Genomic DNA, 17,576 nt, shown 5'->3' on the forward strand with positions numbered 1-17,576 from the left:
AAATAAGACCAACTTTGGATTTTCCCTCCCCTATTGACCAATCAGATTCTGTTACCAGGCAGATTTTAGCGGCCGCCGGTGCGAGCCCGGCGCCGTCTGTCTCCGGGTGGCAGCAACGACCAATCGTAGAGCAGGCCGTCCGAGTATCTAGGCAGATCGGGGCCGTTCCAGCCATTCAGAAAAAAGGAAATAAAGCAACGCACGAGCCCGCTGGGCCAGGATCGTGGGGCTGGGCTGGAGTGAAGGTGGCTACGAGGTAGTTTCTCTTTCTCCCTTACCTTTATTGTTGCTTGTTTTGGAAGGTGACTGTTCAAAGGTAGGGAGGGGGCAGTATGAGTTGGGAGGAGAGCAGACAAGATTCTGGCTGTATTTTCAACTGCTTCTTCACCCATGTGCACGTGCCCCGAATCTAGGACCCCTTTCCCGCAACCGGGTTTTCTACGCCCAGCACAGGAGTTCCGCTACCCTGAACCCCCTACTTTGCAGCAACGCGGGATTGAATGGAGGGGGAAGGGAGGGAGTGGGGGCGCGCGTCGGGAGGGGAGGTGAGGGCGATGACGTAGGGGCCGACGACGTGGGGAGGGGGAGCTGCGGGGGAAGCCGTGGCGAGATTAAGTAATGAGAAGTTGGGCCCAGTTTTTTCCAAGCCTGGAAGGGCAGAAAATGTTCGTATCCTTTCTGACCTCCCAGGCAAATTCAGTGGTGAGGAGTGTATTAGAGAATTAGACAACTTTATCTTGTGGTGGTTGTTGAGGGAAAGGAGGGCAGTATGGGGTCAGAGGCAGAAATGAAAATGTTTCTCTAACGTGGATTTCCAATCCCCCGTATCTCTTCCTTTACAGTTTTCCACATTTAGGAGACTGCAGAAAGGTGGGGCAGATAGAATGGAGATCTCTTTGGGTATATATGGGCCTGAAGAAGTAATGGAATAATTTCAAATTATAGAAAAAGACCACTGGGGAAATTCCGAGGCTTTCTTTCTGTTTTTCTGTCTTTCTGGGTAGAGAGGTGAGGAGTGCCCTGGGACTTCCAGCGGGGAAGGGAAATCTTGTTAAATCTTCTTGTCCTGTCTTCTCTCAACTCTAGCCCTCATGCCAGGATGGCAGAAGATGAACCTGATGCGAAGAGCCCAAAGACTGGGGGAAGGACTTCCTCAGGCAGTGCTGAGGCGGGGGAACCGACCACCCTTCTTCAGAGGCTCCGAGGTACCATTTCGTAAGTACTCATCACCATCTCTAAACCTTGTTTCAGACCTGGGTATAGATCCCTATAGCACTTCTCTTCCTCTGAATTAGATGACCTGCACCTCCTCAAGCGAGTGCATCTGACCAGGGGAGATTTTCATCATGGTAGCAGTTCTTGAGCACCTGCTAGGCTTTTCAGACCCCTTCCTCTCCCTGGCAGTCATCCACAGGGATGGGGAGAAATCTTTTGTATGACCTCCAGCTTTTTCCTCTTCTCTACAGCAAGGCCGTGCAGAACAAAGTAGAGGGGATCCTGGTGAGTATTTTGGGGAAGAAGGCAAGAGAGATGGCATTGGTGGGGGGGATGAAGATGGTACGGATATGGGTTAGAAAGGTTTATGCAAGGGAGTCAGTGCTGTCTACCCTGTCAGAAGATAAATGGCTTTACAACTTGTTATCGCTTTGACCTTGAGCATCTCACTTCATCTCTGTGACCTCTTGTGGAGAAGCCCAGTAGGAATCAGAGCTGATCCCCGCCACTCCCCTTCTCACCTTGGTAATCCTTAAGGGCTCCTCAGGGCACGTTGAGCACCTAGCCTCAAATCAATTCTAAGGTCCTTTGTCAGCCTGACACTCACTCACTCAGCTAGACTGTTTAGTAAGGATCAGAGGATCCTACCTTGGGTATTTCTTGACCTTATGATTTTTCCTGCCTCTCTGTTCCTCCTTACCTCAGCAAGATGTACAGAAATTCTCAGACAATGACAAGTTGTATCTCTACCTTCAGCTCCCCTCGGGGCCCAGTACTGGAGACAAAAGGTAGGTTTGGTGCTGGAATTTTAGATATCAGAGGTGCTTATTTTTAAAGAAAGGGTCCCTAGGGGTGGTCCCTGGTGGTCTAGTGGTTAAGACTTCACTTTCCAATGCAGGGGGTGCGGTTTCAATCCCTGGTTGGGGAGCTAAGATCCCACATGACTCCCCACCAAAATGTAAACACCAGGAGCAGTATTGTAACAAATTCAATAAAAACTTTAAAAAAAAAGAAAGGCTCCCTTAAAAAGGGCTTGGTGAATAGGAAAAGTCATAACAGCTCTCCTTAGTTGGGAGTAAAAGTTGCTGTCCTGCCTTGGTTTACCAGGGAAAGGTGAATTCTGGATGCACTGATTCAGTCCAGCCCTACTGAGTGATAATCTGGATGGAACCAGGGCAACTGTTGGGATGTTAGTAATATTTGTCTCTCTTATTTCTCTTGCAGCTCAGAGCCAAGTACACTCAGCAATGAGGAGTACATGTATGCTTACAGGTGGATCCGCAACCACCTAGAAGAGCATACTGACACCTGCCTGCCAAAACAAAGTGTTTATGATGCCTATCGGTGGGTGGATGGGAGGGGGTAGATGGGGTCTGGGAAGGTGGGCCTAGGACTATCCCCTCCTCCCTGGAGAGGCCCCTGCCTTTATGGAGCCTAACTTCAAGGGTTTCCCAACCTTGATTCCCAGGGACCCTCTGAACCCACCCACAAACCTCCTGCTCTGAGTATTCTTCCCACTCTGTCCCTGCCTCATTCAGGAAGTACTGCGAGAGCCTTGCGTGTTGCCGCCCGCTCAGCACAGCCAACTTTGGCAAAATCATCAGAGAGATCTTCCCTGACATCAAGGCCCGAAGGCTTGGTGGCCGGGGCCAGTCCAAGTATCCTTGACTGGAGAGGGTGGGCTGGAGGACCTGGGGAAAGAAACTTAGGATGAGGATGTGAAGAGCTGGAAGTGGAAACAGCCCAACCTTCCTACTTGGGCACCTCCAGTGTGTTGGTTACCCTTTAACTTATGTCAGATATTGCTACAGTGGCATACGAAGGAAGACCTTGGTATCTATGCCACCCTTGCCCGGACTTGACCTAAAGGGCTCTGAGAGTGTAAGTAACAACCCTCTGACTACACTCTTCTCCCCAAGGTAGATGGCAGAAGACTTCGGGAGATGTTTTGAGGCCTGACACAGCCTAGGTCGTTTGGCACAGTTTCTCAGTCTATAGGATATGCCCTTCTGCCTACGCTATGGCTGAGGCAGAGGAGGAAGAGAATTTTTGGGTTTCTGGGATGGGATGATAGAAGCTACTGCCATCCCTAGTCTGGTCTTACGGTCAACACTGGTGCCTGAGAGGGGCGGAAGGGCCTTTGTTCACAGTGTAATTGGGCGTGTCCTTCCCCTGTTTAGCCAGAAATGGGCCCAGAAGTAACCCCAGCACCTCGGGATGAGCTGGTGGAAGCAGCCTGTGCCTTGACCTGTGACTGGGCTGAACGAATCCTGAAACGGTCCTTCAGTTCCATCGTTGAGGTTGCCCGCTTCCTGCTACAGCAGCATCTCATCTCTGCCCGATCTGCACATGCCCATGTTCTCAAAGCTATGGGACTCGCTGGTGGGTGGACGCTGTATTATGTTCTGAGAAACCTTCAGCCACTTTCACCCTTAAAGGCTCTCCCACAGATGAGGAGAGAGACACCTTCTGTTCCTAGAGACCCTTCCCAGACATGCCTTAGCCCACCTCTTTCTCCTGCCTCTCTACCAGTCAGTTAATCAGAATCACCTCCCTCCTCCATTTTGTTCCTTCCTCACCTCTTTTCCTTTTCTGGCACCTCCGCAGAAGAGGACGAACATGCCCCTCGGGAACGATCATCTAAATCCAAGAATGGGGTAGAGAACCTGGAGGGCGGTTCTCATAAGAGACCAGAGAGACAGGCCCAGGTGAGGAAGCTGATGCCCTTGACCTTACTCCCCTGGGCTGGGGGTATAGTATACCCTTCGCCCAGTGGGTTCAGTACTTTTTCACGTCCTGGTCCTATATTCCCTCCATTGTCCAGTCTTCCCACTTACTATGTTCTTCTCTTTACTTTTTAGCCTCCTAAAGAGCTAGACCCCCGGGCTGGGGCTGGCCCCTCTGCACGTGGAGATCGAAAGAAGAGTGTAGTGGAGAGCCCGGCACCAGTAGCCAATAACCCGCAGGTTAATGCCCTAGTGGCGCGGCTGCCTCTGCTCCTCCCCCGAGCCCCTCGCTCACTTATTCCGCCAATCCGAGTCTCTCCACCCATCCTGGCCCCCAAACTTTCTTCAGGCACTCTGAAAATGGCTGCACTGCCTCTGCCCAGTAGGGCTGGGGGACCCCAAGCAGCTGTTCCCATCATTAACATGATCTTACCAACGGTTCCCGCTTTGCCTGGACCTGGACCTGGGCCTGGGCAAGCTCCCCCTGGGGGACTCACTCAGCCAAGGGGTGCAGAGAACAGGGAAGTGGGCATAGGTGGTGACCCGGGACCCCATGACAAAGGTGTCAAGAGGACAGCTGAAGTGCCTGTGAGCGAAGCCAGTGGGCAGGACCCACCAGCTAAAGCCACAAAGCAGGATCTAGACGATACAGGAAGTGATGCCAAAAGAAAACGGGGGCGCCCTCGAAAAAAATCAGGTGGAAGTAGGGAAAGGAATTCTACCCCCGACAAGTCAGCAGCTGCTGTGGACTCGGCCCAGTCCTCAAGGTTACCACGGGAGTCATGGGCCTCTGGAGGGGAGAGCAACTCAGCTGGAGGGTCAGGGGGGCCAGGGCCAGTGGGAGAGGCTGAGAAGGGGGTGCTTGCCCAGGGTCAGGAGGATGGTGCTGTTTCCAAAGGAGGAAGGGGCCCCAGTTCCCGTCATGCCAAAGAAGCAGAAGATAAAATTCCTCCTGTCACCCCCAAAGTGAGCGTCATCAGGGGCAGTAGAAGCCAAAAGGAGGCTCTTCATTTGGTCAGGGGAGAAGTAGACACCTCCGCACAGGGTAATAAAGACTTAAAGGGGCATGTGCTTCCGAGCTCCATTCCCCATGAGCGAAAAGACCCCAAAGCAGCACCCCCATGATAGGTATGTGGGAAGGAGTGTTTATAGCCCTATGTTAACTCTACCTGGCTGCCTAGAAGAGGCCCTTCTTTGCACTTGCTTCTCACTTGGCTCTTCATTCTCTTCTGTATAGACAGCTGAGGCACCCTGTCTTACACAGTGCCTGATTTTTGCCTCTCACCTTTCCAGCTCAGTCCCCTTCGCTTTAGAGTCACTAATCTATAGTGACCCCTCTCCTGGATCCCTGCACTGTCTTGTGCGAATATAGGGATGAAATACAATGAATGCCTAGGCTTGGAGTCTTTGGGTTTTAAGTCATAGAAAACCTAACTCAGACTGGCTTAAAAACAAAGATTTATTCGCTCATGTGACTGGCAGGCCCAGAGGCAGGGCCAGCTCCAGGTAAAGCTGATCCAGTGACTCTGTAAGTCTCTAAATACCTGATTGCTTTTTCCCCACCACTCTACCTTCTGTAGGATCATCTTAAGCCTGGTCCATCTCGTGGCAGCCAGCACTCCTGGGATTCCATGTTTCCTCTCTCATGTCCCGCCAGAAAGAGAGGGCATCTTTGTGCCAGGAATCCTAGCAATAGCCCTAAGATTCACTTCGGTGAGGTCAGCCTGGGTCACATCCCTAGCCAGTCACTGTGGACAGGAGATTGGTATAATAAATGCTAATTTGCTTATTCACGCTACATCATGGCCTGTACCTTTTGAAAAAAAAGGCAGGATCAGCCTCCTTAGAATCACATAGATTCCTCAGTGGGGACTGGGAGTGGGGAGTTCCCGGGGAGTCACCTGACACCTGGCCACTGCTATGAAGTAGGTGTGGTTTTAGCTTGCTAGGCTGAGACCAGTTATCTTCCTTCCTTTTTTTTCCAAATAGTCTTGAATTTTCCTTACAGCTGCTGTAAACCTCTTTCCTCTTCTTCTGGTCTCAAGGAATGAGAGGGAACGCTTTCTCATTTGGAGACTAGCTCTTTAGTCTCATCTGGATAACAATCCCCCTTTTTCTTCCACCTCCATCCTGAATTTTAGTTTTCTCCTCATTCCCAATTCTCCACCCTACTGCCTCTTTGACCAAGTAGAGTGAGATCTACTCCCTAGTCATTTCATTAAATTCACTCTGTATCCACCAGGTGTCAGTCTCTTGTCATGTAAGTGTCAGGATTTAGCCGGACCGGGATTGTGGGTTTAGGCTGTGTGTATGAAGGAGGTAACTTGCCTATCAGGGAGCACCAGTAGGAAGGGAATCCAGGTATATATTTGGGAAAAGCAGTAAACCAACCAACATTATTAATTAAGGACCTACTTTATCTTCTGCATAGGGTAGCTTCCATCAGGGATTCTCCGTTTTCTTTCAGGGAGCCTTCATTCATTTGTTCATTTATGTCCACCATTGCAGATTTTTAAAAATTATATGTAATGTTTGATATCTATAAAGAATATATTTAACATGAATAAGTTATGAAGCATAATAAATGACCCATTACCCAATTTGTACATTAAAATATTAGAAATACTACTGAATTTCTTGTGTTCTTCCCCTAGCCTAAGCTCCTGGCTCTCCCTAGAGGTCACCACTATCTTCAATTTTGTGTTTATTAACTACCTGCAATATATACATTATATGTATATATATATATCTCCATTTATGTATATACCCTTTAAAAATGGTTTTGCTTTTTAGCTTTACAAAATTTTATTCTCTAATACTCCCCTGTGGTTTGCTTTTTTTTCCCCACATAACATTATTTCTAAGATTCATCCATGTTGTAGATAGCTATTATTCGCTCATTTTTATCTATATAATATTTCAAGTGCATAAACCACAATTTATCCATCCGTCAGTGGACATTTGGGTTGTTGCCAGTTTTTTGCGGTTATAAATAATGCTGCTACTAACATTCTTGTACAAGTTAGTGCCTTTGTTTTTAGTAAGCTTTCTAAGGCTTCTGAGATGGTTCCTTTGGTCTGTACACCCTCTGAGTTAGAAACTGTTTCCTCTTGTCTCATTCTCTAAAAATGTTTATATTAGATTGAAATGAACCATCCTTTGATCATTTGATAAAACTTACTTGGTAAGCCATCTGAGCCTGGCATTTCTTTGTGGGAAACATCTTAACGATTAATTCAATTTCTTTAATAATTATAGGCTATTTGGGCTTTCTATTTCTTCTTGAGTCAATTTAGGTAAAGTGTTTTTCTAGAGTTTTGTGCATTTTACATCATTTTTTAAAAATGAAATTCCTTCCATGTTCTTTTTCGCCTTTGCTCCCTGGGTGGTCTTGTCCTCCTTTGCATTTCTGCTGTTTACTTGTGCCTTCTTTTTTTCCCCTTTGACCAACTACACCAGAAATTTGTTTTACTTGTTTGATTTAGCTGCCACTCTGAGCTTTGTTGATCCTCTCCCTTAAATATTTGTTTTCTACTTCATTAATTATGGATGTTATCTGTGGTATTTCCTTCTGCTTTCTTTAATTTTATGTTCTTTTACGTTGACTCTTTGCGACCCCATGAACTATACGGTCCATGGAATTCTCTAGGCCAGAATGCTGGAGTGAGTAGCCTTTCCCTTCTCCAGGGGATCTTCCCAACCCAGGGATCAAACTCAGGTCCCTTGCATTGCAGGTGGATTCTTTACCAGCTGAGCCACAAGGGAAGCCCAAGAATACTGGAGTGGGTAGCCTATCCCTTCTCCAGGGTATCTTCCCGACCCAGGGAATGAACCGGGGTCTCCTACATTGCAGGCAGATTCTTTACCAACTGAGCTATAAGGGAAGCCACAAATATTTGTTTTCTACTTCACTAATTATGGATGTTATCTGTGATGTTTCCTTCTGCTTTCTTTATGTTCTTTTACATCTTAATTTTTATCTAATTAATTTTCAAGCTGTCTTTTTTTCTATTACAAGTTTTCAAGGACCCACTTCCCTGTATTCTCCACATTTTTCTGTTTAAAAATATTTATTACCTAGTTCGAAGAATATTTAAATTACCTTTATGACTTTTTTGATTCATGATTTAGAAAAGTTTTCTAAATTTCCAAAATCTAGATATTTAAATTTTTATCTTTTTGATACTAATTTTCAGTTGGATCATTTGTGCTCAGGAAATGTGGTCTCTGTGATAGCAGTTCCTTGAAGTTTGTCAGGATTGTTATATTCTGGGGCTTCCCGGGTGGCTCAGTAGTAAAGAATCTGCCTGCCAAAGCAGGAGATGCAGGTTTGATCCCTGGGTTAGGAAGATCTCCTGGTGAAGAAAATGGCAACCCACTCCAGTATTCTTGCTTGGAAATTCCCATGGACAGAGGAGTCTGGCAGGCTACAGTCCATGGGTTCACAAAGAGTCAGACTCAACTTAGTAACGAACAACAGCAATTTTATATTCTGTAACTTACCTTGGATATCTACCTGTTTTGTTGTTTTCCGCTGATTTTCCCATAGCAGCTTGTTCTCTGGTATATTTTGTATTATTTGGATTTTGAGCTCCTATTTTGTTAAACTTAATCTAAGGAAATCCAGTGGACCTAAATTGGGGGTACTTTCGTTCAGAGAGAATTTGCACTTGTTTCTGCCAGGTGACAAAGGGTGCTCCTTACCTGGGGCTGTGTTAACCCTTCAGGAGTCCTGATTTAACTCAGGAGTCCCAGATATTCTCCCCTGCTTTGGCTGGGCCCAGGGTTTAGCCTCTGCTCATGATACTGATGCTAGCATTTGTCCCCAGAGCAAACCTGCTTCTCCTGCTGCATGTTACTTATTCTGCATAAGTGTTCAGCTCAATGTTATTTTTCCCCCGTCCTTTAGTGATCTCTTCTACTTTCTGATGAGCATGACAAACATGTTTACTCTAATTTATCCAGGATCCAGTGGTATTCTAGTGTGAGAGCCCTTTCTCTTCTCCATGCTGCCAGAAGTAGAAGTCCATTACTGTAGTTTTGGCATTTTCCTTCTTGTTAAGAGCTCGGCACTTGTTGGAAGCTAGCTGACTTAGCACCATCCTTAAGTCAATAATGATCTCAGCACAGTGTGAGTTATGTTAGCAGTAAGCACAGAGAGCGGTGGGAGCCCAGAGAAGTAGACAGGGATCAGAAATGACTTCCTAGTAGAGGTGAGTAGGACAAGGACAACTCATAAAGCAAGGACAGAACAACAGAAGACATGATACAAAGAACTGAATCATGATACCCACTCTGCTGCCTAAGAGCTGTAAATTCAAAGAGATTGAGTAATTTGGGAAGGCTTCATGGAAAAGGTAGCCTTGAGTTAAGCCTTTAAGTAGAGCTTAAGTAGATAAAAAGAAGAGGAAGTCATTCCAGGAAAAGCAGGAGTTTGGGGATGTGGGATGTGAGTAAAGACATGGCAGTCTAACCCAGTAAAAAGACCTGTTCAGCAGAAAGGTTCTGTATGAACAAGAGAGAGAAATCAACTGGAAGAAGAACGCACAACAGTTGAATGAATGGGTAAAAGTTATCCAGTAATGGAATTGAAAGTAATCCATTGATTGAATGAACGAAAGGTATGAAGTTTGCATTAGAGGATGGAGGAGCTGAAGTCAAAAAGAACTCCCCAGACAGCTGTTGCCATTATCTATGTGGGAGGAAATGAGGGACTGGACCAGGTTGCTAACAAGTTGGAGGTGATAGGCATATGGAAAAGTAAACCACTGGTGATAGGATAGAAGCTTCTATGGGAACAGTGCCCTCACCACGATTGGGTTTGGGGATATATCCATTCACTTTAGGAGACCAGACCATTGGGTGATTTTATGGCAACCCACTCCAGTGTTATTGCCTGGAGAATCCCAGGGACGGGGGAGCCTGGTGGGCTGCCGTCTATGGGGTCACACAGAGTTGGACACGACTGAAGCGACTTAGTAGTAGTAGTAGTATGGGGGTTTTAAGTAACCTATTTTATATTTTTACCCTAATATTTTAAAAATCTAACATGAAACAAGTTATTCTTTTCTTGGTCAGGAAGTCTTCAGTTGGTTAGATGAAGGGCTAAAGGAAGGTTTTGGGGACTGCCTACTGCTTCCTCTCTACCATTCCTTATTCTCTCCCCAATACCCTGTTCCCCAGTCCCATTGTTGTCTTTTTTCATTTTAGCCCTAGCATAAAGTAAGTCAGAAATAAAAATTTGTTACTTATTAAAACTTGAAATAATCTTTTGCTATTAAACCAAGGCAAACTCTATATGTCTAGTCTGTGGCCTCAAATAAATGAATGTATTGTTAATTTTTGTAGGCAACAGTCAATTTTCTTAAAAAAAAAAAAAAAGCAAATACCACATTGACTCACATGCTAAACTGGGGGGTTAATATCATTATATATTTGTCTGTATGTTTTTTTTTTTTGGTTCATCAGTAGGCCTATTCCTACTTTGTCTAGGATCATTCTGCTGGTTCCATTTTATGAGATAAAGCTAATTTTATGTGTATATATATGTACATGTATATATACATGTGTGTGTGTATATATATATATATATGTATACATATATGCAGTATTTCTTAAGACGTGTGTGAAGAGGCATTTTACCGGAAAGAGCATGAGTTCAGTTTTAATCTTAACTTTACCACTTTCTATAGGATTTTGAACATTATTTAGTCCAGTTTTTTTAAACCAGATTCAAAAACAGATGGCAACTCTGTAGTTGGTTATGAAACCAATTTAGCAGTATGCAAAGCTAAATGTTTTGGGTCCATTAGTTAAAACTCCATGCTGCCAATGTGGGTGGGGTGGGGTGGGGTCAATCCCTGGTCATAGAACTAAGATTCCATATGCCTTGTGCCGTGACCAAAAGATAAAGTAACTTTAAAAAAGTGAAATAGAGTAGAAAGTATCAATGTGCATTGCGTATAGTACGGTAGTTGCATATCAGTTCCTGAAACTTATTTCAGTGAAGACCATGTCTATGTGCTCTTCAATGGTCATGATTTAAAAATTGATTTCTTATTGTGGGTTGAAGTAAAACAATTTCAAAAACCAACGACTTAGCCATTCTGAGGCTCAGTTTCCATAAAATAACATCTGTTTCACACAGATATACTGAGGAATAAATGAGGTAGCATTAGTATTTATACACAGTAGGAGGCCAAGTAATAATTGCTAGTAGCTTCTTTTTCTTTTCTCTGGGGAAAAAAAGACAATATCTATGGTTCAGGAAAAAAAAAATACTCTTTATAGTTTGTTTAACCATAGGGGTGTTTAATATATAATTGGAGCTGTATTATGACCTGGGTCCTCTAGTTTTACCAACTTTTGATGAATAAGACAACTTCTTTCCTCAATTTGATGAGATTTAAATAAATAAATGAAATCAACAAAGCTAAAAGCTGGTTCTTTGAGAAGATAAATAAAATAGACAAACCATTAGCCAGACTCATCAAGAAAAAAGGGAGAAGAATCAAATCAACAAAACTAGAAATGAAAATGGAGAAATCACAACAGGCAACACAAAGAATTATAAGAGACTACTATCAGCAACTATATGCCAATAAAACGGACAACTTGGAAGAAATGGACAAATTTCTTAGAAAAGTATAACTTTCCAAAACTGAACCAGGAAGAAATAGAAAATCTTAACAGACCTATCACAAGCACAGAAATCGAAACTGTGATCAGAAATCTTCCAACAAACAAAAGCCCCGGACCAGACAGCTTCACAGCTGAATTCTACCAAAAATTTAGAGAAGAGCTAACACCTATCCTACTCAAACTCTTCCAGAAAATTGCAGAGGAAGGTAAACCTCCAAACTCATTCTATGAGGCCACCATCACCCTAATACCAAAACCTGACAAAGATGCCACACAAAAAGAAAACTACAGGCCGATATCACTGATGAACATAGATGCAAAAAATCCTTAATAAAATTCTAGCAAACAGAATCCAACAACATATTAAAAAGATCATACATCATGACCAAGTGGACTTTATCCCAGGGATGCAAGGATTCTTTAATTTCTGCAAATCAATCAATGTGATATACCACATTAACAAATTAAAAGATAAAAACCATATGATTATCTCAATAGATGCAGAGAAAGCCTTTGACAAAATTCAACATCCATTTATGATTAAAAAAACCTCCAGAAAGCAAGAATAGAAGGAACATACCTCAACATAATAAAAGCCATATATGATAAACTCACAGCAAACATTATCCTCAATGGTGAAAAATTGAAAGCATCTCCCCTAAAGTCAGGAAAAAGACAAGGGTGCCCACTCTCACCACTACTATTCAAAATACTTTTGGAAGTTTTAGCCACAGCAATCAGAACAGAAAAAGAAATAAAAGGAATCCAGGTTGGAAAAGAAGTAAAACTCTCACTGTTTGCAGATGACATGTCCTCTACATAGAAAACCCTAAAGACTCCACCAGAAAATTACTAGAGCTAATCAATGAATATAGTAAAATTGAAGGATATAAAATTAACACAGAGAAATCCCTTGCATTCCTATACACTAACAATGAGAAAACAGAGAAATTAAGGAAACAATTCCATTCACCATTGCAATGAAAAGAATAAAATATTTAGGAATAAATTACCTAAAGAAACAAAAGACCTATATATAGAAAACTATAAAGCACTGATGAAAGAAATCAAAGATGACACAAATAAATGGAGAAATATACCATGTTCATGGATTGGAAGAATCAATATAGTGAAAATGAGTATACTACCCAAAGCAATTTATAAATTCAATGCAATCCCTATGAAGCTACCAATGGTATTTTTCAGAGAACTAGAACAAATAATTTCACAATTTGTATGGAAATACAAAAAACCTCGAATGGCCAAAGCAATCTTGAGAAAGAAGAATGGAACTGGAGGAATCAACCTGCCTGGCTTCAGACTATACTACAAAGCTACAGTCATCAAGACAGTATGGTACTGGCACAAAGACAGAAATATAGATCAATGGAACAAAATAGAAAGCCCAGAAATAAATCCATGCACCTGTGGACACCTTATCTTTGACAAAAGAGACAAGAATATACAATGGAGAAAAGACAATCTCTTTAACAAGTGGTGCTGGGAAAACTGGTCAACCACTTGTAAAAGAATGAAACTAAAACACTTTCTAACACCATACACAAAAATAAACTCAAAATGGATTAAAGATCTAAACATAAACCAGAAACTATAAAACTCCTAGAGGAAAACATAGGCAAAACACTCTCTGACATAAATCACACCAGTGATTTATAGATCCTCTATGACCCACCTCCCAGAATAATGAAAATAAAAGAAAAAATAAACAAATGGGACCTAGTTAAACTTAAAAGCTTTTGCACAACAAAGGAAACTATAAGCAAGGTGAAAAGACAGCCTTTAGAAGGAGAAAATAATAGCAAATGAAGCAACTGACAAAGAATTAATCTCAAAAATATACAAGCAGCTCCTGCAGCTCAATTCCAGAAAAATAACCCAATCAAAAAATGGGCCAAAGAACTAAACAGAAATTTCTCCAAAGAACACATACAGATGGCTAACAAACACATGAAAAGATGCTCAACATCACTCATTATCAGAGAAATGCAAATCGAAACCTCAATAAGGTACCATCTCACACCAGTCAGAATGGCTGCTATCAAAAAGTCTACAAACAATAAATGCTGGAAAGGGTGCAGAGAAAAAGGAACCCTCTTACACTGTTGGTGGGAATGCAAACTAGTACAGCCACTATGGAGAACAATGTGGAGATTCCTTAAAAAACTGGAAATAGAACTGCCTTATGACCCAGCAATCCCACTGCTGGGCATACACACCGAGGAAACCAGAGCTGAAAGAGACATGTACCCCAATGTTCATCACAGCACTGTTTACAATAGCCAGGACATGGAAGGAACCTAGATGTCCATTGGCAGACGAATGGATAAGAAAGCTGTGGTACATATACACAATGGAATATTACTCAGCCATTAAAAAGAATGCATTTGAGTCAGTTCTAATGAGGTGGATGAAACTGGAGCCTATTATACAGAGTGAAGTCAGAAAGAAAAACACCAATACAATATACTAACACATATATATGGAATTTAGAAAGATGGTAATGATGACCCTATATGCGAGACAGCAAAAGAGTCACAGATGTAAAGAATAGTCTTTTGGACTCTGTGGGAGAAGGCAAGAGTGGGATGATTTGAGAGGGTACCGTTGAAACATGTATATTATCATATGTGAAGCAGATCACCGGTCCAGGTTCGATGCATGAGACAGGGTGCTCAGGGCTGGTGCCCTGGGATGACCCTGGGGCATGGGATGGGGAGGGAGGTGGGAGGGGGGTTTTGGATGGGGAACATGTGTGTCCCTGGCTGATTCATGTCGATATTTGGCAAAAACCACTGCAATATTGTAAAGTAATTAGCCTCCAACTAAAATAAATTTATTTAAAAATAAATAAATAAATGGCATTACTTGACCCTGTTAGGACTTTCCTGCCCTCACACCCCAAGGTGCCATATGCATACATGCTTTCCCATCAAAGTAAGAGGCTTCACACATATATAGGACAGTATGGGTTCCTATAGGGTCACCGTGTACAGGTTACCCATGTACATCTATACCTGTAGTGACTCCCTAGGACCTAAGACAGAAGTGTTTTGTTTTGTTTTTTTTTCTATGAAGACAGAATATAAAAAATAGTTTCAGTGTGGTGAGGAATTTTGGATAATATTATGCTTTTAAATATGGGAAACAGAATAGTATTTAGTTTTGTAACTTAACAAAGAGACTGAGGGAAAAAGAAAAGCAAATAGGAAGCGGGGGAATAATTTAGTCAAAATATTTACAAATATTTTTATTTTATTAATTCATTTATGAAAAATAACTTTTACCAAAACAACAATAAATCTGATAATTGGCACTGTTACACATTTTTGGAAATCTGCTTAATGCTTGACTGGATTCTCATATCTGCTTCTGCATTCAATTTGTTGCTACATAAACAAATATAAACATTTTTTCCTGTGGTGGAAACCAAGGATACGGCTAGGAAACAAAAATAAATTCATTCTTGCCTTGAGGAGCTCAGATTAGAGGGAGTTGGAGACCCAGATACAGAGGGAACCAAATAAAACTCCAAAAGAAGACAGAAAGCAAAGTCATAGATGCAAAGAAACACATAAAGGCCCTTAGAAACTTGAAACAAAATCTACCTCACAATAGGGTGTGTGCGTGTGTGTGTGTGTGTGTGTATGAGGATGAGGTGGGTCTCAGTTAATAAAGGACTTACAACTGCCATACCTACAAAAAGTTCCTACTTTAAAGTTTGAACAGAGATGTTACTGGAAAGTAGAAAAACTTCCTCCAATAAAAAGTAAACTGTACGTCTCTTTTTACAATGTTTCAAAAAGCTAGTCCTTCAGACCTTGGAATCCCTATCCTTTGAGGGGATGGACATGTGACATTTCAAACTCTAGGCAAAGCAGGGTCATCACCTCTCCATTCTTGCTCCACAGCTGACTAAGAGCTGGCCAAGAGCTGCTGGGCCTGACAGGTGGACTGGTGATTCCCCACTCCAAACCAGTGGTGACAAATTTAAACTATCTTTGGCACTCTTGGCCTCTTTCTCTGCTCATCTTTCATTACTGTACTCCTGCTTTAACCTAGCTTATCAGCTTGTCTTCTCATGAGCAAATTCCCTTCAGAATGCTCCCTCGTCTTTCTTGTTCCACTGGATCATTTCCAGTATCTCTATGACCCGGCTCACAATATTGAGAAAACTTGCATACATTATCATACACAGAGCGGCCTTCTGTATTAACCATATGTTCCTTTAGCAATCAGGTACCCTATTTGTTCTTTTATAAATACTGCACATTTTACATAGGTATTTTCAAGCTTCTTTCATTTATATTATTGTCCCTGTGCTGGCATCACTAAGATGATGGACATGAGTTTGTAGGCTCTGGGAGTTGGTGATGGACAGGGAAGCCTGGCATGCTGCAGTCCATGAGATCGCGAGTTGGACATGACTGAGCCACTGAACTGAGCTGTGCTAAGTCATTTCAGTCGTGTCCAACTCTTTGCAACCCCATGGACTGTATGTGGCCTGCCAGGCTCCTCTGTCGAGGCAAGAAAACTGGGGTGGGTCACCATTCCCTCCTCATATTATTGTCCCGATCATAGTAATCTGTCCTCTCTTTTAGTCCTCACAAAACCCTGTAGGGTGTTAATATACCTGGATCTACTTTGTACACATAGAAACAGAGGTTCACAGAGGATAAATCAGTCATTTCAAATCAAACAACCTTCAAGTGGCAGGGAGGGTGGCGTCCAGGATCTGGGCTCAAATACCTAGCCTCAATGTAGACTATTAAGTAAGGTCCTATGAGGGGCAGAGGTTACGTCGGGACAGAGGTTCTGATGGAAAGGGTTCCTAGTCAGTAAGCTAACTGACAAATAGAATCACACAAGACAACACCAGAAGTCCATTTGCAGGCCGATTTTTGTTTATTTGTTTAGATTTTACATGGTTTGGTTTTGCTCGGAAGGCGTGATTATGCCCTCCAAGCTTTTGTCATTTCACTCACCTTTCCCAACCTGGCCCAGTCCAGCCCCTCCCAGGATGGATCGAGGTCCGAAGGCTGAAGGCCAAAGGCTGCCCAGGCAGGTGGTGACCTCGGAGGCAGAACCGCAGCCTCGAGTCGCGCCGCTAACGGCGAAAGATTGACGCGGTTGGACAGCGCCATTCCCCAAGCGATAAGGGGCGTAACCTTGGCGTCGTCCTTAAACATGAGTAAGAATAGGATAGTGAAGGTGACTATCTTCCCAGCCTGTCCTCTTTCTGCTGTCCAGCTCGGCCCCCAGCGTCCGTCCCCCGACCTGATTTACTAAAGGAGTCGTGTGGAATAGGGGAAAGTCACTGACTGCCATTACGGTAACTCTCGGTTGCTAACTCGAACAGGCTCATTTACGTATAATTTGCACATTCCAGTGTTTACTGAAGTACGCGGCAAGCCTGTACTTCTCCTCTAGCAGGGAACCCACGCCCGCCCGCTACACCGCCACCTTCAGCTCTAAGCCGGGAGCCCCTGCCCCTTTATCCAGAAAATCTTACTTCCCTTTCGGCTTCCTTAGCTTCGCAAAAGCTGCCTCTTAGGTCCGCCTCCCAAGGTTTGGCCCCTCCTCCCACCCGTAAGCTCCTCCCCTGGTCCTCTCCTCCTCCCCGGCTTCCAAATCTCTCTTCCCGCCCCCTTCTCTATTTCTGAACAGGCATGCTTCAGGCAGCTTACCCGACTCCTTAGATTACTATGGGATCCGTAGGGTCCTGAGCGTTGGAGTAGCAAGAAAGCACAGCCCACGAAGGGCCTGAATTCAGAAGAAAACTCGAGATCTACTGAGGAATTTATTTATTTATTTTTAATCCTGGTGGTGCGAGGGAGGAAGAGAAGGTTGTGAGGCCCGGTCGAACGCGCGGCAGCGCGAAGGCCCCCTCAGGCGGCGCTGAGGGCAGCCCCGCAGCCGGGGCCTGGTGCAGCCGCCGCGGCCGCTGTCAGGGAAGCGCAGGCGGCCAATGGAACC

At 43.6% G+C, this 17,576-nt stretch overlaps 1 protein-coding gene across 1 annotated transcript; it reads left to right on the forward strand.

Annotated features, from left to right (window-relative positions):
* The first annotated feature begins 238 nt into the window (after nt 1-238).
* RFX5 (regulatory factor X5) lies at nt 239-6,515 on the forward strand. Its single transcript, XM_068965470.1, has 10 exons — nt 239-256; nt 1,087-1,215; nt 1,467-1,500; nt 1,921-2,003; nt 2,440-2,559; nt 2,754-2,873; nt 3,015-3,096; nt 3,396-3,597; nt 3,823-3,923; nt 4,077-6,515. The coding sequence occupies exons 2-10, from the start codon at nt 1,100-1,102 to the stop codon at nt 5,064-5,066; spliced, it is 1,848 nt and encodes a 615-aa protein (XP_068821571.1). The 5' UTR covers nt 239-256; nt 1,087-1,099; the 3' UTR covers nt 5,067-6,515.
* Nucleotides 6,516-17,576: the final 11,061 nt, after the last annotated feature.

The sequence above is a fragment of the Capricornis sumatraensis genome, chromosome 2, assembly GCF_032405125.1.
Source record: "Capricornis sumatraensis isolate serow.1 chromosome 2, serow.2, whole genome shotgun sequence".
NCBI lineage: Eukaryota > Metazoa > Chordata > Mammalia > Artiodactyla > Bovidae > Capricornis > Capricornis sumatraensis.

What these genes read in the sequence shown, in the direction of transcription:
- RFX5 (XM_068965470.1), top strand. Translation starts at nt 1,100, where the DNA reads ATGGCAGAAGATGAACCTGATGCGAAGAGCCCAAAGACTGGGGGAAGG. An exon ending in CCCAGTACTGGAGACAAAAG is followed by an intron (nt 2,004 to 2,439) that starts GTAGGTTTGGTG and finishes TTTCTCTTGCAG; the next exon opens with CTCAGAGCCAAGTACACTCA. An exon ending in GACCAGAGAGACAGGCCCAG is followed by an intron (nt 3,924 to 4,076) that starts GTGAGGAAGCTG and finishes TTTACTTTTTAG; the next exon opens with CCTCCTAAAGAGCTAGACCC.